The following is a 24,228-nucleotide window of genomic DNA, read 5'->3' on the forward strand; positions in this document are numbered from 1 at the left end:
GTAAGGGGCTTTGTAGCCGCATGGTTAGCGAATAAAAACTAATATTAAGCATAACGCTCACTCAATAGCGAGTACAGCGAAAAGAAATGCAGTGCAGAATACAGCATACACCCGGACGATATCACGATAGATCTACAGTATTGGACAAAGTGATAAATCCACACAGTAAAACAAGCGAATGGTGTGTGCCAAGAGCTTTTTTTAAGTTGTACCGAAAAATGAGGCAAAAGTTTAGTTTACGCATCTGATTGCAAACCGCGCTAAATTGCTTCAAACTATTAAAAATGGTGAATCTCAGATTCAGGACAGTAACAGCAGATAGGGAAAGAAAGCTGATAAGTAAAGAAGAAAATGCTGTCAAGCGACTGGAGTCGTTGGTAAAATCTTTCAGTTTAACAAATTTTAATGATCTTATTACGTAACCGTGACACGAGACGTGTACTATTACTATTTTTTCTTTTCTGCTTTTTCCCTTTCATGTCACGGTTAAGCGTTGTCTGGTCGTTTAGAATTATTTATTTCAAAGGTTTTCAGGTTGCGACTAGTTCGCCTCTATTCTGGTCATTTAATATGTTTAATATTCAATATTCGAACCAGTTTGCGAACACTTCTATTCTCGTGTATACAAGATTTTTGCCCTTCAGTTGACTTACGATGCTTGAAAGTGTTCTAGAACATTTCAATGCTCGAACTACTTTCAAAACACCTAAATTCTCACGCACAAGATTTTCAACAACGGTCTTTGATAAGTCGTTGATGTTAGAATGTTTGCATTGAGATACGGTTAGAATCAGTAGTATGGCTTAAGAAATTTACAAAAGGAGCTTTGGGAAATATTTTATTATTTGTTAATTTAAATAGATGTGAAGCTTATAACACCACCTAACAGAACTGTCAAAATCGTGGGAGGAATAATTGGAAATGGAAATGAATGGAAAGAAAGATTTATAACAAATTGGCACTATCTGTCACTATGTAACTAAATATCTGATTCCGTTCATAGAAAACAAGGATTGCTCAATATGTGCCACCAAGTAACTAGCACAAGTGCAATATGTATATTTTTGCATATCCATCATCAATAACAATGAAGTAGGTTCGTTTCCTCTCCAGTACCCCGCACTACCGTTCTTTTTGGCACCGGTACGGAATATGGTTGCTCGTCGCGGCTATTTGGTTCAGCTCAATTTCTTTACAAAGAGAGCATCGTTTTCTTCGTTGCTTCATAAGGTATTTTGACTGGAAATAAATCCATGCAAAAAACATCTTGCTGACCTATTATCAGCCACCATTACAATGTTGGCTGGAGTTGGATTCGATGTTTCATTCACCATGGGAGAGTATCCGATTTCTTAACCATGTACTACTTTTCCAAAAGGCCCACATTTTTGCACTTTACCGAGTTTATTTGCTGTTTGATGAAAAAGTAAACAAGAAAAGTCGGCAGGTAATTGAGCATACATTTTATGATTAGTTATTTTATACCCGCTTGCTGGCTAGACTTGAGTACGACCGACAGGAATGAGGTTCGGAGCATGAAACGGCAATGAGAACAATGCATGCATTATACATTGTGATCATCTCTGGCAATGTACCTACAAGGTTCATGACGATTTTACTTGGCAAGTAGGTGGCGATTTTATTGTTGAATGGGCGATTCAAGTGCTTTGTGCAAGCCTCTTTAGGTACCAATTATACTTTACTGTTGAGACAGTTAGATTGTTAATCGTTTGATCATTGTTATATAATAACAAGTGTAAATAATTTAATCGGAAATAAATATCAGACTGCCGTAAAAAATTACTTGGTTGCCTAATAGGTCGTCAACCAGAATCGGGAAGAGGAATCCATAATTCAGGAAAAACACTTTGTTAAAATATTTTAGCATTTCAACAGCGATTTTTTGTTGTACATTTCACTATCTTTATAGTGAGTAAAATATGTGTTATTTCACACACAGCCGGCCAGCTTCCGCGCTGGGCAATTTAGCCATTAGTTTTCTATGGTAAAATGATAGAGCAATCCTGAAAGAAACCCGCCACGCGGAACACGCCGCAGCTGCTCATTACATAATATCTTACGAATGGACGGCGCACCGTCAAGATGCTGACCATCTGTCTTTCACCGGCCGAATGTTGCATTGCAGCAATCGACAAGGAAGTTCACATGCCTATTTATGGTTAAAAAAATTACTATCCAAAAGGCACCCCGAATATTACTATAGGATCTTTACGTCTAGCAAACTTCGAATTTTTATGAAGGAAAATGCATGGACGTCAATGTTCGCGGTGTATGCAACTTTCCGTGCCACGATAATGTTTCCGTTTTGGACCAGATTTCAAAATTGCATAAAAACCGGTTTTGCCAATAAGGATTATTATAAATAGAAAACTGCTAGTGGATAGCTGCCTTTAAAACAGATTTATTAACAAGCAATTTTCTGTATTTAACACACTGCACGCGTCGTTTACTGTTTCATTATTTTTTAAATCGCATGTTCTTCGTACAGATACAGAGATGCCTACTGATAAGGCACAGTTAAGTATAAATTTAGAAAACACTACTTATTTTGATGACCACTGCTGAAAATTCATACATTTTCAATATGAACGAAAGTGAAAAGCAATAAACATTGCCTTCCCTATTAACTCTTTCTCCTATGGCGAATAGACGGCCGTAGTATAGAGACTAGAGCACGGCTGTTAGGCACTCGCGTGGCACGGAACAGGCCTACCACGGGACCAGGTGTTGTTCATCGTGATCGTGCTGATGAAGGAACGAACCGTACGTACGTACGTACGGTTCGTTTCGCTGCACTATCGCGATAACGATTCACTTATTTTAACCAACTGCGGTCCCGCCGCGCCGTCAGTCAGACCGGCTGATTGGAGGAAAAGAAATAAACATAGGAAGGAAACTATACTGGTTTTAACACCGTTTACTGGTGGCAAGTTGTTTTTGAAAGTGAATTTACCGATGCCAGCGAAATTGGAACCGAAAGTAGAGGAGAAAAGAAAAGAAAAAACAACTGCCGGAAATATGTATAAAAATTGACGTGCGCGGGCTCCAATGTGGGGAAACTGTACAGTAGGTAAAGGAGACAATCGGCAATTAGTGGAGCCGCGCTGGTTCGTTAATTAGAAATGTATCACCGTGGTGCTCCAGTTCCGCCCGAAGCATCTGATGCTCAGATAGATCAACGAGCAGAAAATTTTGGAACAATTTCGCTAATGATGTTGCGTGATGCAAAGTGTTTTTGATCACTTATATTACGGAAAACATAGTGAAGGCAATCAAAGTTAAGTTTTTTTTTCAAAAACACAATTGTAAAAATAGCAACGGCATTACTTTTACAGGCTATAGTCTGAAATTCGAGAATGAGTCGGTTTGTTTGAGAGAATAATAGATTTGTTCCGTTACGGCAGTATTCCAAATCCGGCCAAAACAGCACGGAACAATCATGTTGCTTCAGGAATGGCAGCAGACGTTTTTGGAAACACTCGTTCATGTAAATTTCCTTCTTGACAGTTACGGATGCAATGAAAATGTCGCTTTTCAAGCCACAGATACAGGCAGTCTACCAAACAAGATATTTCTTAGCGAACTTGTACGGTTTCATATGCTTGAAAATGTCTGCCACCTTTCCCCTTCAGGTTGCCTGGTTGTATAAAACTCCCGCCCCGGAGAAGTAACTATATTGATGTGGGCTGTCGTCGCGATTGGAAGTCACTGCCTTCTTATAATTTGATAATACGTTTCACCTGTTTGCGACCTTTTGGGCGGAGAAGTTGAAGTTCCGCTTGAACCGAATACTTTTATTACGTTAGTGGCAGTTGATTTAACCCCTTTTAATGATTTCGTAAACTCGACATGTGCATATTTAGGATTTTCGTGAAGCACGAGTAAAATTTTGAAGCGTTATTCCTTTCGGACGCCATTTAATAACCGAAGAGCAAATGTAAAAATCAAACTAATGACATCATTCTGTACGTTGACTACAAAATAAGCAAAATTAAGATTTTTCAAAAGCGTGTTTTACAGAAATACATTAATTCGGTAAAGTTTCGATCATAACACCCTTTAGTTAATTTGAAATACCTTGCAACAAAGAAAGTATTTAAGATTGTTTTCAGACTAGTGGAAATTTATAATAAGGGCAATCGACATAAGCATACATCATTATACCAGCGGTATCGTAACACTGAAAGCATTAAATTGAACACAATTCACATTACTTAATCTCCATTGGAATGATCTTTTGCATTTGCATAGTTCCTATTAAAGCAATCTTATTAACTGTGAATGACTTGCCTTTTGTCGTAAAAGAGGCTACCCGGTTATAGCCTCGTTGCGATCAAAATTTCCAATTATTACCGAAGTACATTAAAAAGTAGAAATAATGCACTAACTCAAGTGAAAGTCCATTAGCGATTATTACGAACAACTTGCATAAGAGTAATACGAACACAAGTGTAATATGATCACTACCTTCATCGTATCAGCAATGATTCATTCATATCAAAATTAGCAAGCAATGAATTATATCCTTTGAATGTATAATTGGCCCCTCCTTATTTACTTTGCTCAGTAATGCTCACTCACTTTCATTTTAACTAAATTGCCTAATAGACGCAAAACTCATAAAAGTGTTGTAGATATAGAACAAATGCAACACAAACTATAACCTACAATAATGCTAAATTAAGTACTACTCAATTTTTTGCATAATTTACGCTATAATAAATCTGCAATGTTTTTTATTAGCAATCAAGCATTCATTTATTATCAACAAACGTTAGAGACCATTAAGAGTGTAAGTGGAAAAGTGCAATGTAGTATTCAATTGAAAAAGTAAAGATTTCTTTTGTCCCGTATAATAGAAGCCATATTTTACTTCTATTAGCTGATATAGGCCAATTAGTCCAATTAGTGAGTATAACTTAGCAAGGTAAACTTGCGTTTCTCACATCCTCCAAACAGTTAAATATACTTTTCAAAAAGTATGAAGGTCTGTGCCTAAGGGCACGAGCGCTAAGTTGACATAGAACTACTATACTGCTTAAAAATTGTGTTCCCCAATAGCGGACAATTAATACAAATCGTAAAATAAACGAATTAACGCTCTAAGGGTTAAGGCTGTCAGTAGACGGGCTTCGCATTTGGAGCTTCAGAGCCACATACAAAATTTGTTCTAAATTGACAATATGAAAAATGTATTCAGAACAGATGTCTTGGCATTTTGATGACCATGCGTTCAAGAGTAATCATGTTTCAAAAACAAGAACTCAGGTAAATTGCGAAAAAATATTGCGCGATTATACCAGTTCTTACTTTTGATTTAAATGCTTTACTACAATTTTGTAATATATCTGAAATGACGAAAAACGAAAAAAAAAGAATTTGAGCTTTTTCTACCTAGAACTCCTGCGGAGCGGATAATGCATGAAAATCTAGATTTAAGCTTCTTTTGGGTGTACTTGAGTGAACATAATGATATCAATTCCTTGAATGATATACATGGTCCGGTACGACCATAGATGAATTAAATGATTCGGTACGATAATTGTTGATGAACCATATAGTTCGGTACGACCATAGATGAATTACATGGTTGATCCATTTTAAACAGATTTTTTAAGGCTGTTGTGCGTTCTGAAAAATCACAACACCAGATTTCCCCAAATTCAATCAGATGCTCAATAGTAATGCATAACCTTACGCTGACCGCCACGTGTTCGAGTTCGAGAAAAATAAAGTTGGTAATAGCATTATCAAAGTTGGTAGCTAGCATGGACGATTGTTTTAGCACACGTTGCGATGCACGGAAATTCATCATGGATATGACAGGAGTTTCGGCGAATGAATTTCGCCTTTCAACACTTTGACCACGAGTAATACCTGTTGTAGCATGCAACGCCAAGGTCTTTAAAACCCTCTAAAACCGTCTGTAGACGGCCTTCGCTTTTGAAGCTCCAGAGCCGCATATGAAATTTGTTTTGAATTGATAATATGCAAAATGTGTTAAGAACAGATTTCCTGACCTTTTGATAATAATATCACAACATTCTGACCATGCATTCAAAAGTTATCATCTGTCAAAAACAAAAATTCCAAAAAATTCCGAAAGAAATCAATGCCGAATATTCCCTTTTTTACTTTTGAAGAAAAAGAACTTCTAGAACAAAATGATTGACCTCATTTTTGTATGAGTAAATTTCATTCTTCATTTCAATTTTGAAATATATTTGGATTTAAAAACATATCTAGGTAGAGCGGTAGACATGAAAAACGAAAAAGAGAAATTGGACTTTTTCTTACCTGGCGCTGCTCCAGATAATTATTTTTGCATAAAAATCGGAACCTAAGGTTCTTTTGAGTGAACTTTCATGGTAAAATAGTCATTAGCTAGATAGCATCGTTTTTACGATGTTGCCCGTTAGAGGGTTAACGTAGTCGACTTTTTTAGCGCTCGCCCATAAGCACTCAACATAATTGGCGTATGAATTCGGTGAAACGTAATCACTTCGCACTTGTCAGTGCTTAGTGTTAAACAGTTTAGTGTACACCACGTTTCGAATTCCGATCACCAATAGTAATATCTGAAGTCAATGACAATCCTCAATGCTATAATTCGTCACATAGATCTTTTAGTCATCGTCGTAAACTAGTCGGTAACAATTTCCTTTGATATTTGCTGCGTCATTGAAAAAAAATGATGAGAAGGAGAGGACCAAGCGTGCTACCTTGAGGTACACATGATTTATTTATAAATGTAGGTGATAAGTCCGATCTTGCAAAACTCTATCACACAAGAATGGTTTCAGCGACGTGACCGCTGTAAAGCTTCCAAATGTAAATGTTATCAAGCAATTAAAAAAAAGTTGTTAATAAAGCAATTAACGCCACAGATCCACTCTCGTCAATTTCATCGATAATAGTTAGAAGCACCATGTATTATGGTTTATTGATTTGAAGTAAGATTGTTTTTCAACTAACATGAGAAAGGCCAGTTAAATTTATGCCAGTTAGTACATCATCAATTATGATCATTCTCTGTACATTACAAGTTTCCTTGGCATCTGCTTTTCAGTTGTTTTGACGAAGGACTACGTCTTTGTTTACTATACTGAGACTGGGCAGCTCTTTGTGAAAACGAAAATAGAAGTGTAAGTGTAAATAGGGTGTAAGAGAGCAATTTTATGGACAGCGTAAGAGGGGGCTCCTATACAAATGAAACACAAATTTCCTCAAAACTCGAGAACTAATCAAGCAAATGGGACCAAATTTGCATGTGGGGGCTGCAGAAGACAGGAATTTTTTCAATTGTGTACTGAGACCCCTTGCCCTTCTAAGAGGGGGGGAGGGGCACCCGTACAAATAAAGTACAAATTTCTTCATAACTCTAGAACTAATCAAGCAAATGGAACCAAATTTGGCATGTGGGGGTTTCAGAAGGCAAGAATTTTTTCAATGGTGAATTGAGACCTTCCCTAGGGGGTAAACATTCATTTAAACCGCGTTTTGTTTGATTATAGTCACTTTAACCAGCTTGGGCCAGCTTCTGCGGGGTTGGGATTTGAACCCGGGTCCTCGGCGTGAGAATTGTAGAAGGCGTGAGAAGGTCGAATTGTATGCTACAATTGACTTGATTGTGATATGCTACAATTGACAAAATTGATTCAACTTCACCCAAAAATATCAGCTTCGAAAATACCTTAACTTGTGAATTCATAGTATAGACTCAAGTCATAATAAACAAATCTGCAGATTTCACCCCGAATTAGAGGTGGGCAACCCGCTCCAGATCCATAGTTAATATCACCAGCTTGAAACAGGGTCAAACCTTCGATTAATAATTCAATACATTAAAAAAAAACACAAACCAGTTTTTGCTCAGTAATTACTTTTCATTTTTCAAGATTATAGCAAAAAAAAACTGTAGCTGACTATTTCTTTCACGATTCAACACAAACTTTCTTCCGAAAAATGTTGTACAACCAAAAACATACGTTACTCGCCCACTGGCATATATATAAATATTCGATTGTCCCAATTCGAAATACAGGTTCCACGGCTCGGTCAGACCTACCCTAACAAATGAAAGCAGCACAAGCTCAAAATCGAACATCGGAAGGTTCACAATGACGCGGCGATATGTTGCAGCAACTCCTGGCTCTCGAGTTGAACACATCATACTAATTCGTTCACCGATAACAAGATTCATTCAACATACCGAAAGATATGTTGGGTGGAATGGAGTGTGGACCTGCGCCCAATATATGCGTTCGATTGTATTAGGTTGGCGTTAAAAGCTCAAGGTTTTTTTTAAAACCAAATATGCAATAGTAAAAATCCATTGCGAGATACTTAAACTAGAGTGCTCTTGGCCAAAGCTTTTTGAAGAAACCCTTCGAATGGAATGCTTAATGCACTTACTGCAAGACACGATCAATGCAGTTGCTTGTTTGCTGAGCGTGAAAAATGTCTGCAATCCATCTTACAGTTGCACTTAATGTGAGCGCCTATTAAGCGTGTTTAAGACGTTAGCTTCTTCGCCAGATTTCCAAGGTACAAGGTACCGAAGAAAATAAAATCGATTTGTCTTGCGGTAATGAGTAAATTAGCGAACTCAATAGTGGTGGAATCTTGATTGAGTAGTGAACGGTAAAGGCTATGTGTGTGTGCACAGTGCAGAAATACTGACCTACAACTACATTTGACGATCGTAACTTGGAAACATGTTTGGAACGGACTATACCTACGAGCGATCGGAAAACGAAAGTGACAAACCATCCTCCCGAGAAGCCGACGCCTTAATCATATCAGCGACTGATTAGCAAGTATAGGTGATAATTATAGTATTGACGGCCTGGAGTCAAAGTCATCACTAGAGCTTCCATGCAATTTACATAACTCGAAAACGTTTGCATTTCCTCGGTATGCTTAGTTGGGAATTGTTATAGACGGATTAACACATGCATGGCGTACGGTTATGCAATGATGAAAAAATGGTTGACATCCGCGAGAGCAAATGCAACGCAATTAGTTTAGGTAGAAACCTTAGGTTTTCTAACCGAAGGCAATATCGTAAAAGTCCATCCTCCAAAAGAATAGAAAATGTCGAATTAGTCGAATGTAATTGTTCTGTTTACATCTCTTAAGCTAAAAATAGAAATATCTTTGTTGAATGTGAAATAGAACAAACTTATTTTTGATAAATTTTAATCATGATTAATTTAGTAAAAAAAATTAGAAAATCTTCAACTTGAAGTATTAGAATAATAATGTAATGATGTTTTACTGTTTAATACAATTATTTGGCACAGCTCAATGTAGTACTATTGTAATGATAAAAATTATCCAACTTTTCGAAACGTAAACTTGAAATTATATAGATAATTTTAACATTTTACTCTTGGATGAAACGTAACCACAGCGATCACCTCGAAGAAGTGCTCCGCTCTCTTCTTAACATTAACAGCCGTCAGGTTAAGCCCTCTCACTATGGGTATTAAATTGCGATTTTTATTGCCAAACACGGCGGCGACTACTTTTAATGATTACGCGATTCGTACACTTTTATAAGAGCATCAGGAGTCAAACCTTATCGTACTGAAAGTGCTACACGGGAATTATCCATTTTATGATTATGATTCATTGGGTAACCAGCTTCACACATCGAGATATTTTTAATTATTTCAATATATCTCATGCTTTGAACGTTTCGCAAGTGAATAGATCCTATATTCGTAGAGTAAATAATCCTTTCATACGGTAAATGGTTTCACACGATTTTTGATACTACCAAGCCCATTTAGCTCGAACTGGACGAATAATATGTCTCTACCGATTTTTCCTAGGCAGGTCAACGACACGTGTCCAGTAAAACGCAGATACCTGAAGCATTCATGTTTAGGCTCTTAGTAAAATCATTGGCAAGTGAATTACGGCCATTGGCATTTTACCCTACCATGATATAAAAGCGGCGTTTGACCGTGCTGTTCACTTGGACACCTTGGACCCTCGCCCAACATAGGAGAATGGTTAATAATGTACAATTCTAACTTTATTGGACAAACTTTATCCATAAAAAAAGGAAGCCATGAATCGCAATGTTTCATCAACTGCTCGGGCGTCTCACAGGGGAGTAACCTGGGGCCATTTCTATTTTCATTGATTTTAATGACCATAAGTTCCCCCATCATTTATTTATCTATGCTAAAAGTCTCAAGCTATACACCCTAGTAACACATTTCTTTTCTTGATTGGTATTCCCAAAACGATGCTTATTCTGACTGTTTCTAAGTGCCCTATGATTTTGTGTTCACACAAGAAAATTCTGAAAAAAACTTGACAGTGTAACAGTAGTCAAAGCCATGCTTGTTCTTTTCAACACTAGAATGTCTTTTAGGAAACATTACTCTCATATCATTGCACAGGAGAACAGAAATTTTAAGTTTATTGTAAGTATTGCCAAAGATTAAATTTTCATGAGATTTTTAAGGTCAGAGTTCCCTATGTTAGACCATCTGAACGAGACTCTTCCCATTTACAATTTATGAGGACCTGCCTGGCTAGATCAATAACACGAATAAAATAAATAAACAAAGTAGATCGAAAACTTTAATTTCTAATATTGCAATGATAACTTGTTTTTTTTTGTTTGATTATAGTCACTTTAACAGCTTGGGTCATTCGTGACTTCGGCGGGGTTGGGGTCTGCGATCGGAACGTTAACGTGAAATATGGTAGTGATCTGATTTTGTCACCCCCATTTTTGACGTAGGACTGCATCTTGCGACAAGCTAGCTGCTATAGGGAGTCATTCCAAAAAATCAAAAAATGTGAGCCTTTCGAAAAAATGATATGTTTTGAGCGCTAATAACTTCCAGACTTCCCGATCAAATTTAAATATTGTTGGGCCAATCGATCGGAAAATCTTCTACGCATCGACACCAATAACAATTGAATTTAAAGTATACATTACTGAAATTAATGAGGCATTTTCCAACTGGAAATCCTCACTTCGAGATTGATTAGGTTGGACTTGGAGATGTCATCAAAGTTTTAACGTGATTTTGGCAAAAAGTGACCGAATCTCTTCATCCCAACAAGTCGAAGATTCTTTACGACGACACACCTAGACTAATTTGACGTCTGCTATTTTTCCAGAACTGCCGAGAAAATTTGCATACATTTTTATAAGAGAAGTTTTGTTATACGATGCTTGGTTTAAAAGTTATCTAAATAAGCAATGTTCGAGAAAAACTGGAAGATTTCTGGTAAAATAAAAGACATCGAAATTTTTAAATATGATTTTTGTGCATTTTCAATTTCTAATGCTCAATCATAAATTTACATGAAATTCTGGTACTCTTCGGCTGTACGATAATTTTGAAAAATGCCCTAAAAATTCTACCCCATTCCCCCTTTCTCGTAATTCATAAATAAGTCTAAATCGAGTAAAACACATGACAAAATCAGCAAAAAAAAAACACCGTGATAAAATCGGAGGCAGACAAAAACGGGTTACCACTGTATATCGTTTTATAAATGCAATCACGTAAAGGAGATCTAGAACTCTCGTAACAAGGCAGCGTGATATGTTACTTTTTACGTTTACTTTTTACGTCCACTTTTTTATGTCAGAAATTTGAATTAACGTCCACTTTTTTATGTCAGAAATTTGAATTAACGTCTACTGTTTTCACGTCCAAAATTTGAAATAACGTCCTCTTTTTTACGTCCAAAATTTAATTTAACGTACTCTCTTTTTACGTACGAAATTTGAGTTAACGTCTTCTCGTTTTACATCCAAAATTTGAATTAACGTCCTCTTTTTTACTCACGTCCGAAATTTGAATTAACGTCCTCCTCTACGACCGATTGTTTTACGTCCTCCCAATAGTGGCTATGAAACGAAACTTGAGGGAAATGGTCGAGACTTGAGGGAATGGTCACCAATATTGAAGAGTAAATGTTATATTAATAAGTAGAAGCGGGATTTACTTTGTCTAACTGACAAACGCTTTTCTAGTTTTTGGAAATTTATTTGAAATCTTTGGAGCCATCTTCTGCACGATTCTATAACTTCCTAAGGATAACTATATGTGATCTGATTACAGTAAGAGGCCATACAGTAATTACGTAAGAGCAGATGGGAGGTGGGGGGTTTAGCAAAACCTTACGAAATCTTATTTGAGGAAAAGTGGGGGTTATCATTTCTTACGTAAGATTTTTGTACAGGAAAAAAGCATGAAAAATTCAATTTTTTTCTATCAACTCATGTTACATGCTACAAGACTGTTAAATTTATGAGTTAAATTGTAAAGATCCAAAATGCTTCATGCTGCAAGGAAATGCGTAGCAACCTCCTAGTATTTAGCCGAAAAAGTTTCTTCCTCCGACTTGCCCACTCAGACAAACAGGTTAGACCATCTCGCGTGTCACCTAGAAGGGCCGAAGAAGTTCTTTGTGTACTATTTGACAAGGAAACGCGTTCATAGAATGTTGAATGGATCGAATCGAATGATGTGGACGTTATAAGAGTTTCTGAGTATTTACCAACCTCAATGCTGAAATACGTTCTGTTCGTGAGTGGGCTACATATAAATTTACGACAGACAGTGAATTTGTTTTTTTTATGAATCTGTTTGAACCTTGTTTTTTTTGACATTTGCTGACTGTTTCAATGGGTTTTCAAGGTCTAAGTTTTTAAATAAATCTTTTGAAATTTGAAACTTCGGGTATTCCCCGATTTTGTCTCTAACCAAACACAATTTTTTTAAACAGACTTTGTATTCTATCTTCGGTTTTGCAATTAGGATATATTAGATGTATAACTATTGACAAATACATATGCATGTACAGAAAACAGTTTAACAAACATTACCTTTTTTTGTTTCACCACCTAATCAGATTCACTCCACCTTTCACTAACACTATCAGCGTCAACACTATATTCCTCTTACAACTAGTGCGAGACATTTTATATAAACTGTGTAAAATATAATATTATTTCATTATCTAGATATGTTTTAACATCACCAATAGATAACCTCCAATCGTAACTCCTTACTAATTTCAGCTAACCTCTCATACCGTTCATACTCTCAACACACTGATTGCTCTCGCTCGTTCGCTATAATCATCAAACGTCACCAAACGCTATCGCACGAGACCCATCAGGCGCCGGGGCTCTGTCTGATCTGTGGTGGCAAGGGGTGAGTGGCTCACGCAAACTTTTTCCCCGGATGTTCAGACCAGGATAAGAGCATGCACGTTTGGATCGCTTAAGTGCCACGTCGGCCGTAAGAATCTCAACAACAAGTAGCAAGCAGTGGAAAAACAGTGCTGTGTATACGACCATATCACACGATCAATTCAATATCGGAAGGATATCTGCATACGCAGCGGTTCTTTAACGAACCGGTGACAACAGGATAAGGCTCTGCGGGCACAGTGCCGAACGCCGCTAACTTCATCAGATTTTTCGATGCCTTTTCATATACCGGACTTTCGAGTGAGTTGAGTGAGTGATGCTTTTGTAAATTTTGTTTTCGCTAATTGATGGCCAGGTAAAATATGCTTTAACCTGTTTATAACAACTACTAACCGTTTCCATCATAACAATTTGTGAGTGGTGATTTATTGTACATTATCATAAAATAAAAAACGGCCTAATACAGACCAATGACAGTAGAAAGTTTGTTTCCAAGTAAACATTAACATTGAAATTCCGACATTGTTTAGTTCAAGGTACAGCAGTAACGAATATAAAATAAACGTAACGCATAGGAAAAACTAACAATGCAGTAAAGGAAAGAAAGGAAAGAAAAGAAAAATACAAAAATGTGATACGATATAAAGCGCACGCCACATATCACTTTAATTGCATTCGACACACAGGGCAGTGGCCAGTAGCCAATTGCCATGTTGAAGTCAAAAGTTGCCACCGTCGTACTTTGATCGCACACCGAATTGTCGTACACAAAGAAACATGTAACTATCTCTTTAATAGCACCAGAGTAGTTATTTCAAGTACGTCATCTGTCGGTTTATTGTCGCTTGAGCTTTTTACAACGAGAGTATCCTGTCAGGTTACATTAATCAAAACTAGATTTAGACGTCAAAATACTTTAGCTCTGGAATAACCGTTAAAACATTTTTACGTGCCAAACTTCGAGTGACAAAAAGTATTGAACTTGACCCACACCCACAGCGTACAGAAACCAACAATCGAGGACACAACCGAGCATGGTGACAGAGACAGTACCGATAGTTGGCTGGCGGAGTCGTGCAAAACGAAGTGAGAGAAATTTAACGCTTCATATTCAGGTGAAAACAGAAACACGGAAACAACGTGTAAGTGTGTCACAACACAGTCGCACAATCGTTATGAAATTTAATTGAGTAATTTTATTGACAAGTTAAATTTTTAGTTCAATGAAATGCAGAACAGGAAAATCAGAGTACGTGACAAAACTCTGGTGTTCGAAATAATTCATTAGTTATTTTGTGCTGATTGTGTTGGAGATAAAGTAAACAATTGGAAATGTATGTTTATTTTTTCTGTTGGAACATTGTTTGTGTGATGAGCAATCTGATCCGCGCTACACACGTCTGCACAATATTTTTCATATCATTTTCACAATCAATAAAGCAGTCGTATGCGTATGCGTGCCGATAAAGTATTATAAAAATCAACCCAACAATCAACAAATGGGGGTATTCAATTTAAAGTTAATGTTTTAATGACTTCTTATGTTGCCGCTTTTCGCCGTTACCTAAAAATAAACCTCTATCCACCTAATGACGAACTTATATGTTCGTTGAATATTTTCGTATATCAGAAAGCATTGAAGTAAGACTTCCCAGAAGTTCGGCAGCGTTCAGAGACAGATACAACCGTCGCTATTGAAAATATTCATCCGACTTCTCGAACAGTCTTGAACGAAGCACTGATGAGATGTACCTATATTTCTCTTTCGTACATGAGTAGATAAAGTAAATCGAAGTATAACAGTTTAAGAACACTATTTAAACTTTTTGTGGTCGTAAGTGGCGGTCTTCGCTTTGAGATCCTCAAAACCGTGTATGTTGGTGAACGGCTGGATCGATGCCTCGTATAATTGTAGGATTAAAAAAGATACGGCAGTGGTCCTCAGCCTCTTATTCAGAAACTTGTATATCTATTACCACGTGGCACCAACCAGAATACTAAGAAATCTAAAGTAGCATGTGGATGAGGAAGGAGGCGCTCGTGCGAATGCTGAATGTCAGCATAAAGAGTGATTTGTCAGCCATAGGTGTTTGTCCTCACATCAGGACCGGCTTTTAACGGCTCGACGTTTCTTATCATGAGCGTATGCGCTCCTGGTAAGGAGCGGGTCACGACAACGTCTGATCCAAAGCAAGTGACAGAACTAAGAAAATTGGTGTCTCTGCACGAAAGCAAATATGGTAACCTCATCACGAGACTCGGTAGCGTGGCCCTAGTAAAGTAACCTACTCTAACAATACTAATACCAAAAAAATTCGACTTGAAACATTCTATAGGCTATAGGGATAAAAGCGACGAAATAAGCACAGGGAATGGATACTTGATACCTGCAACTGCAGATTGCTGACTTTCTTGAGTGGCGACAAAGTGCTGTTTGAATAGTTAGAATCCGATAGTTCATCATCGTAGCACTGTATTAGATCTGTTACAAAGGTTGTGAAGATATAGATAAGTAGATAAGCTGTAAAGGATCCATAGCCCATAGCGGTGGCGTAGCCCAATTCTGATAAAATGATGGAGCGAACTACAAGCCGGGAACAGGCGTTATAATGATGGGCAGCATGCAGTGTCATCATCCACATCATCAACATCATAGGGCTTATGAAAGCCCAGGTCAGCAGGAAAGCGTTGTATAGACCGATGATCGGGCATCATAGCTTGCATACCAACATGAACGATAGCGACCAGCGACGCATCAGCTTCCCGAGGCCTGCTGATCAAGAGCACTTTCTTTTCCTACATAACCAGAAAGCCGCGGAGATCACCTGATCGACCAACGCTGAGCCAAATCGACCATGTTCTGGTACAGGGTACGGAATATGACTTGGATCATTTCCAGGAGTACATGTGCGCTCAAGCCAATCGCAAAAGGTCGATCTCCTCAGCTAAACATTCAATAATTAGACAACCCGCAAGTTGTTGAAAACCACGCGCGCCTATTAGATGAGGATGATTCTGTAGAGCCAGGTGCTTTGAGTCTCTAGAACAGATGAGGCTGGATACGCTCGGCCGTCAATGAGGCGGCAATCGCGTTGCTAGATGAAGAAACTCCGAGTATACGAGATGACTGTTTTGCAAGTATTGTCGTCGTCATCAGCAAAGAACCGGCTCCCGCTGTTTCAAGTTGCTGTTTCCATTCAACTTGATCTTGGGTCACCCGTCGCCAATTATCCAGACATCTCAACAGTCGCAAGCCGCCTTAGACCTGGTCGAATCATTTTGCACGTTGGGAGGTCCCTCTGTTCCTGGTGCCGGCGACATTATTGAAGAGAACTGTTTTCGTCGTATTGCCGTCGCATTGACATCCTTATGACGTGTCCGGCTCATCGTAGTGTACCGACATTCGTCAGATGTATGACAGGAATCTCTCCAATCAATGCATCTAGAGTGCGTAATTTATGCGCCTCCACCACTCTTCGTCTTCAGTTTGTACTTCGCAAAATATCGCCCGCAACACCGTCCGCTCGAACACGGCAAGGACTCGTGAGCAACATCACCGCTTCAAGTCCGTAAAGAACTGTTGGTTTAGTAGAGGTTTTCGTACATTGTCAGCTGCATACACGGCGTATGCTTCTTGATCGTTACGTATTCCAAAGGCGATGTTGACCCGATTTCCTACTTAAATGCGCCGCTGGATCCCTTTACTAATGTTGTTGCCCGCGGTCACCAGCGATCCCAAATGCTCGAACTCAACAGCCACTTCTAGTTCACCGCTGTCAACGGATACCAATCGTTTAAGGCGCGGACAGTTGTATTTTTGTCATTCATCTTCCTTTCAAGTATTTGGTCTTCGACCCATTTATTTTTAACCCAATCCTTTTAGACTCTGCTTTCAGTCTACAAAGCTTCTGGCTATGACATCAGTCATCTGCGAAGCCTAGGAGTTGCGATGCGAGCGATGTTGAAAACCACACAGGATAGGTCGTCACCCTGTCTTAACCCTCGCCGCATCTCGAAGGGACTCGAGAATATTCCGGAGATGCGCACGAAACACATCATTCGATCCAATATAGCTCAGATCAGTCACGTCAGTTCGTCCGGAAGTGCTGAGAAATTCATAGCAGCAAAAAGCTCATTGAGATTTCAGCAACACGAAATTTCAACCAGATCACAAGCACCAAATTCACTCAGTTGTAAGCATTTTGCTTACTTCTTCCATAGCTAGATTTTTCACGAACCAGAGAGCGAAAGAGTGTCTATCATGAGAGAAAACATCAGCAGCGAAAAATGCCGCACGCATTCATGAATTAAGATGGCAAACAGAATGGCGAAATTGACTTTTTTCCTTCGCGGAAATCGATATTTTCTTAACCAGAAAGTAAAAAGCTTTATAAGAATTAGTTAAACATGCAATTAAATATGTGTTTTAATTTAACTTTACGATTTATTTAGTGATTCATTTTCTCACACTAACTGACATATCGCGAGAGAGAACGTCTATGCAGTTCAACAACGAATGTGTATGAATTTGCAGTTGAAGCAAAGCAGAATGTGATCAAGCGGGAATAAGTACGTATGAGTTTTGTGCTCCTTGCTATGGAAACAGAAAAACTTAAGCGTGAGTTTTTCTGCATATGAACAGGTTGACATTATTCACAGTTGATTTTGATTTTCGATGAGTTTTTAGATTTTGAGTTTTTACCATCATTAGTTCGTGCATAATCTGCCATAGCTGCTCGACTATATCGTATGCTACTTTGAAATCAATAAAGATGTGATGCATGGGCACGTGGTCCCCATGACGACATTTCTGCAAGATCTGTTGGTTGGTAAAAATTTGGTCTGTAGTGGCACGAGCCCCATGAAGTCATGTTTTTTGTAAGATGGGGCATGCTTCCGGTAACTTCTCTTCTCAAATCTTGGAAATAACCCCGTATAGAACCGTTGTCTGCATTTCACGGCAAAGTTTGTGTAGCATTCAGTAACCCAATTTCTCATTTGACTTCCTGGAGATCAGGTGCTGGGACATGACTATCTTCCATGGACATCCTTAGGATAACGTTCGGTTCCGCTTCCTTCCTTTCTTCCCAAAGAACATTTAGCCATTAAGGTGTTCATCGAAGAACTGTTTCCACCTGTCAATCCCCTCGTGCTCGTTTGTGATCAAATTCCCTCCTTTGCACTACACGGTGTGTAACCCTTACGAGCTTGGTTCACCTTTTCGTAAAATTTGCGCATGTTGCGCACGGGACAGTTCTTCTAAATCTGCATGATCTCTCTCCTCTTTCTAGCGCATTTTACTCCGCAGTATGGTGGTCAACTGGTTCCTTGTTTGTGGGATTTGGCCAAGTCCTCTCTAATGGCAATTGGCTTATTTGTGTTCTCCATCAAACTTATTATTTCGTATACTCCGGGCTTATTATCTAGTACCGCGGTAGCGACCTGTCCGATGATCGAGCGTATTCTACCCTAACCGTCTTCGAGGGTTGAAGCACCTAACTCCTCGGAAGAACGTAGTGCCCCATCAAGTATTCGCGCGTAGTTCTCGACAGATTGCGGGTTTTTAGCTGCTTAGCGTCCAACAAAGGAGGACAACTTTAACGTGTCTGGTAATCGGTTGACAGTCTTGATAGTAAAAGGTTTCCAAGCGATGGAGAGGAAAAAAAAGCTTGGTAAAACTATCTAAGCATTGCCACGAGTGCCGAATGAGTTGACCCTGAGGAGAAAAAGCGCCAGGAGGCAGTAGTAAAGGGTACACAACGAAGCATGATAATTAGTAAGGACGAGTTCCCTACCTACCTTCTCACTTTCGATGGGCATCTCTGATATAATCAAAGGAACAGGAATAATGTATGCCTTTTAAATGTCAATTGATTACCCACTGATTGAAAACACTGAAATGCAACCATAATCATCCTGTATAACTGATGCTTTTTATTGGAATATAGGGCACAGGAGGGTATTTTCGGCCCATTAAGTGATTGCATCTATTTTTCGGCCTATGGCCTAGCTCTAGTGGAAGAACTGGTGGTTTTGACGTTCTTTGAATAAAAAATAGTAGATTACTTACAGTCTTAAGAAAATAGTTATAACATATTAAAATTGCATGTCGGCAATGTATATCAATTGGCGAAAGAAAAGGCAAATAGGCTGAATTTAGAAGCCTGCTGAAAATACCCTCCCGTACCCGACATATACTAATACCAGGCTTCGAAACAAATAAAAGATCGGTTTACATTCAACCAGATTTTTTGATTGTCGAAACTTAACCAGCCAAGTGAAACCGATGGCGATGATTTCCTTAAATGACGGTCATTTCAAGTACGTTGCCATGTCTTATGGGATCTATAATTTAACTACAATACGTTTCCATTCAAGGCTACTAGCAATAAAACGTCCGTCAAGATAAATTGAAACCTGTTTCGTGAAGCAGATGAAAGCCAATTTGGAAGTGAATCAGATTTCTTTCAGTTGAATTTGAAGGTTAATTTCTTTAATGGTCGCGAGAAAATGTTTAATTAAACGTGTTGGACCCACGGGTAATGCATTTCAACAGATATTTAATGCTCTTTATACATGTACTACCATGTATAGAACACATAACTATTTTTTCTAAGGTCTCTATACCATCTATAGTGAGTCAAAATTCACTGAAATATTCATAACTTTTTTGTTTTGCAGCATTTTTCACCAAATTTGGGAACTAATGCTGAAAATCTTTTTTAAATTCATAATTCCTACAGATCGTGGCCGTATGTCTCTTGGTCTCGAAGTTATTCCGATGTTCCTTGGGAGACCGCGACATGGCTTTTTGAGATAATCTTCATAATTTTTTAAAATTGGAAGTTACCACAGTCGCTGAACTGTTTAAAAAAATTATTGTCACACATAATTTTTTTAAACAGTTCAGCGACTGTGGTTACATAGATCTAAGAGAGAACGCTAGATATATTTCGAGCCGTTGATTTAGCATCACAGCTATCGAGTATTAGAAAAATAATTTCAACCTTTTATTGTCATTGTAGCAAAAGGTTTACTTTACTTTTTTCTAAATTTTTATCTCATTTCGTGTTTCATTCATGCGGCAAGCGTAAACATTTTTCTGTTAAATTGTCAGGACTTTCACTTGCTCATTTTATTATTCCAGCTTTTTAAACTTTCCTTTGTTTCCTTTTGATCATTTCAGAGTTTCAATAAAATGGGCCAAGAGAAATCTCTGCCCTCCAGATGTACTTCCGCACATGACTACCACCATCACCACCACCACCATCATCACCATCACCGCCACACGACATCTTTGGCTTCGTCGACGGGATCCACATCTTCTGCTGCGCCATCCCGCTCCCTTTCCACTGCTTCCACAACCTCCTCCGCATCGTCCGCGTCGGCGGCATCTTCGTACAAGAGCGTTGAGCGCCAGACCAAGTACTTGAACGAACATTTGTACATTAAGTCCTATCTGGACATAGAGGAAGAAGACCGGAACGCCAAGCTTCTCTTCCAGAAGGTTAGACCGGGTGGCATAAGAAATTATACGCCAAAAATCCTCTCGGAAAATAACAAACAGGATCTTGATGTGTGGATATAGCAGTCAGCGGCTTAGCATACCCTACACATACGCCGAGACTATTACCTAGAATACTGTGTGCAGTAACACTCACTTTCGCATGAACAACTATTTTCTCGTAGCTTTTACAAACTCTCTTCCAACAAACATTCTGTTAAGGTAACAAAATCGGAAGACCGGCTTGCGACACTAGTTCTCTTGTGCAATGGCTCTTGGACTCGCTTCCATAGCGGCAGTAGCTGGAGGAATCACGCACACACCGATAGCACTACTCACTCTCATACCACTTATAGCTGTAGGAGTCAATTACTATAGATACCAAAGTGTGGATCCGGAATCAAAACCAATAGACGAAGAAACAGTAATGTTTGATCGTGTTTTTACTAACGAATACCGCAGTACTAATCGAATTTTTTTATTTTCCAGATACGACGCTACTATGACTTCGTGGTCATTGGTGCTGGTTCGGCTGGTGCAGTTATGGCTTCACGACTTTCGGAAATGGCAGATTGGTCCGTTCTTCTGCTGGAAGCGGGAGGCGATGAAACGGAGGTGACCGATGTTCCTTCGCTAGCAGGCTATCTTCAGTTGACAGAGTTCGACTGGAAGTACCAAACAACACCTTCAGGGGACCGTCGGTATTGTCAAGCGATGATAGGCGATCGGTGTAATTGGCCTAGAGGAAAAGTAATGGGAGGTTCAAGTGTGCTAAATGCGATGGTGTATGTGAGAGGTAACCGGAAGGACTACGACAGTTGGTTAGAACAGGGAAATATTGGTTGGGATTACGAAAATGTTCTACCGTACTTTCTTAAATCCGAGGATAACAGAAATCCCTATATGGCACAATCACCGTATCACGCAGTGGGAGGCTACCTGACAGTCCAGGAAGCACCATGGAGAACGCCATTATCCGTAGCGTTCGTTCAGGCAGGCCAAGAGATGGGATACGAATACAGAGACATCAATGGAGCGGAGCAAACTGGATTCATGCTACTGCAGGCAACAATGCGACGTGGTAGTCGCTGTAGTACATCGAAAGCATTCATACGTCCAGTACGGTTAAGAAAGAACTTACACGTAGCCATGCATGCCCATGTTACGCGCATACTTTTCGATAAAAACAATAGAGCATATGGAGTGGAATTCTCACGCCACAACAAAAGGCAGCTGGTTTTTGCCAAGAAGGAAATTATACTATCAGCTGGAGCGTTGAACACTCCACAAATCCTGATGTTGAGTGGCGTGGGCCCGGCAGACCATCTTGCTGACTTAGGCATTCCAGTTTTGTCGGATCTTCCCGTCGGGGACAACTTGCAAGATCACGTTGGCTTAGGAGGCTTAACATTCGTGATAGACGAACCAGTGACTGTGAAAACATCTCGTTTCACGACAATACCAGTAGCATTTGAATATCTCTTCAACGAAAGGGGTCCTATGACATTCCCAGGAATAGAAGGTTTAGCTTTCGTCAACACCAAATACGCGGATCCGTCGGGAAAATGGCCGGACATCCAATTTCATTTCGGACCAAGCTCGGTCAATTCGGATGGAGGGCAGTACATCCGAAAAATTCTCAACTTACGGGACGGCTTCTACAACACCGTGTACAAACCTCTACAAAATGCCGAAACCTGGACGATTCTACCTCTTCTTTTGCGACCGAAAAGTACCGGTTGGGTACGACTCCAGTCGCGAAACCCCTTCGTACAGCCCGCAATTGAACCGAATTATTTTGCCCACCCAGAAGATGTTGCAGTTCTTGTGGAGGGCATTAAAATAGCGGTAAACGTGTCCGCTACTCAAGCATTCCAACGCTTTGGGTCACGGCCGCACAAGATCCCATTACCTGGCTGTCGACATCTGCCGTTCATGTCCGATGAGTATTGGGCATGTTGCATCAAACAGTTCACCTTCACTATCTACCATCCGACGGGAACTGCAAAAATGGGACCAAGCTGGGACCCTGGCGCAGTGGTTGATGCACGATTGCGAGTATACGGAGTGTCCGGATTGAGAGTGGTAGATGCTAGCATTATGCCAACGATCATCAGCGGCAATCCAAACGCACCAGTGATCATGATCGCCGAAAAGGCAGCTGACATGATTAAACAAGACTGGGGTCGCTGGTGATAACGAAAATGGAAATCGGTGACGATAATTCAATTGTGCCTAATTTTTGTCTGCATTGGAATTTATGTACTTTACTAGAAAATTTTACAATGTGATATAAAGGTGTAACCAGGATAGACAATCGAACCGGTGATTGCCGCAGTGAAAATAAAAGAGACACGCCGAGAGAATGTAGTTTAAAAAAAATTCTGCTAGTCAGCACTTATGGATTAGGATATTTTGAGGTGTACTTAATACTGAATTTATAAAACAATAGGAAATTTGTCTTAAAATTTTAGGTTGCGAAGATTTTTGTTTTAAAAAATGCTGTAGGACTATGGAGGACTAAGATGGAATGACAAACAATCCTATTTAATAAAACCTGTTAATGATTTGTTCTGAATATCTAAATCTGAGAGTGCGTACAGCAAAATGACTTACTGAGTGCAGTACTTAAGGTAGTAAATAAATTGCACATTCAATCGTTACCAACAGGAGAATACATAATGTAAGACATAAAATAAAGGTCATTTATTTTGTATCACAGCCAAACGGGTAGTTGTGAAATTATTTATCTCCAACATCATTTTCATCCAACCAATATCTAGTATAAAAAATATTACAATTACTAGCACCGAAACCATATTTTGGTTCTTATAATTAACGCAGAACTGTAGACTGACCATCAATAACAAAAGATACTGGGTCGCCAGTATATGACTACTTATAGCGAATTCATAAATTAACCTGGCTCAGGTCGATTAGCACTCAGTTTTAATCGAAGTGCTGTCAAAGCGTTCATAAATTAACCGAGATTGCATTTCGGTTAAACTGACAGCATTCAGTTTGAAGCGCAGGTTAAAACTGTCTAGCATTACGGTTTACGGGTCGATCTGTCAAACTGCCCGTATCGTTCATAAATTTCGGGTTCGAGTTAGCACGAACCCAGGTTAATTTATGAATTCGCTATTAGCTGAATAAAAAATTGCATGGGAGTAGTGTGAAACATTTGCAATAAGAAGTGCGGGATCATAAGAATATACCCCTCAAACAGGATAAGAATCCGTAGCATCCATATTGGGGTTCGTTGACCAATTACAACTGTCATATAAATTGTCTGCTGAAAAGTAAAAAAAAAGTTGATTTATCTTAGAAGACTTAAGGAAGAAAAATTAAACTAGGATGTTAAGTGATACCATAAATGCTTGAATTTTAAATGCTGTATAAATGCATTTAAAAGCATATTGCAAAAATAGTGTGAACACTTGAAGGTTGAAGAACAGTTAAACAGACTCAACGTTGCCAGAGTCATTACACATTATATTTT

The 24,228-nt window shown here is 39.0% G+C and overlaps 3 protein-coding genes across 8 annotated transcripts in view; 2 read left to right on the top strand and 1 right to left on the bottom strand.

The window, feature by feature from the left end:
- The window catches only part of LOC128741252 (flotillin-2), a 366,737-nt gene that overhangs the window by 202,513 nt on the left and 139,996 nt on the right, over positions 1–24,228 (bottom strand). The window lies entirely within an intron of this gene.
- Positions 20,421–20,810, top strand: LOC128741254 (uncharacterized). The gene has a single exon (XM_053836931.1). It carries the CDS (start codon positions 20,421–20,423, stop codon positions 20,808–20,810), a length of 390 nt encoding a protein of 129 aa, XP_053692906.1.
- LOC128741251 (glucose dehydrogenase [FAD, quinone]-like) lies at positions 20,995–22,922 on the top strand. Its single transcript, XM_053836923.1, has 2 exons — positions 20,995–21,150; positions 21,216–22,922. Exons 1-2 carry the CDS (start codon positions 20,995–20,997, stop codon positions 22,920–22,922), a joined length of 1,863 nt encoding a protein of 620 aa, XP_053692898.1.

The sequence above is a fragment of the Sabethes cyaneus genome, chromosome 3 (genome assembly GCF_943734655.1).
Source record: "Sabethes cyaneus chromosome 3, idSabCyanKW18_F2, whole genome shotgun sequence".
NCBI classification, from domain to species: Eukaryota; Metazoa; Arthropoda; class Insecta; order Diptera; family Culicidae; genus Sabethes; species Sabethes cyaneus.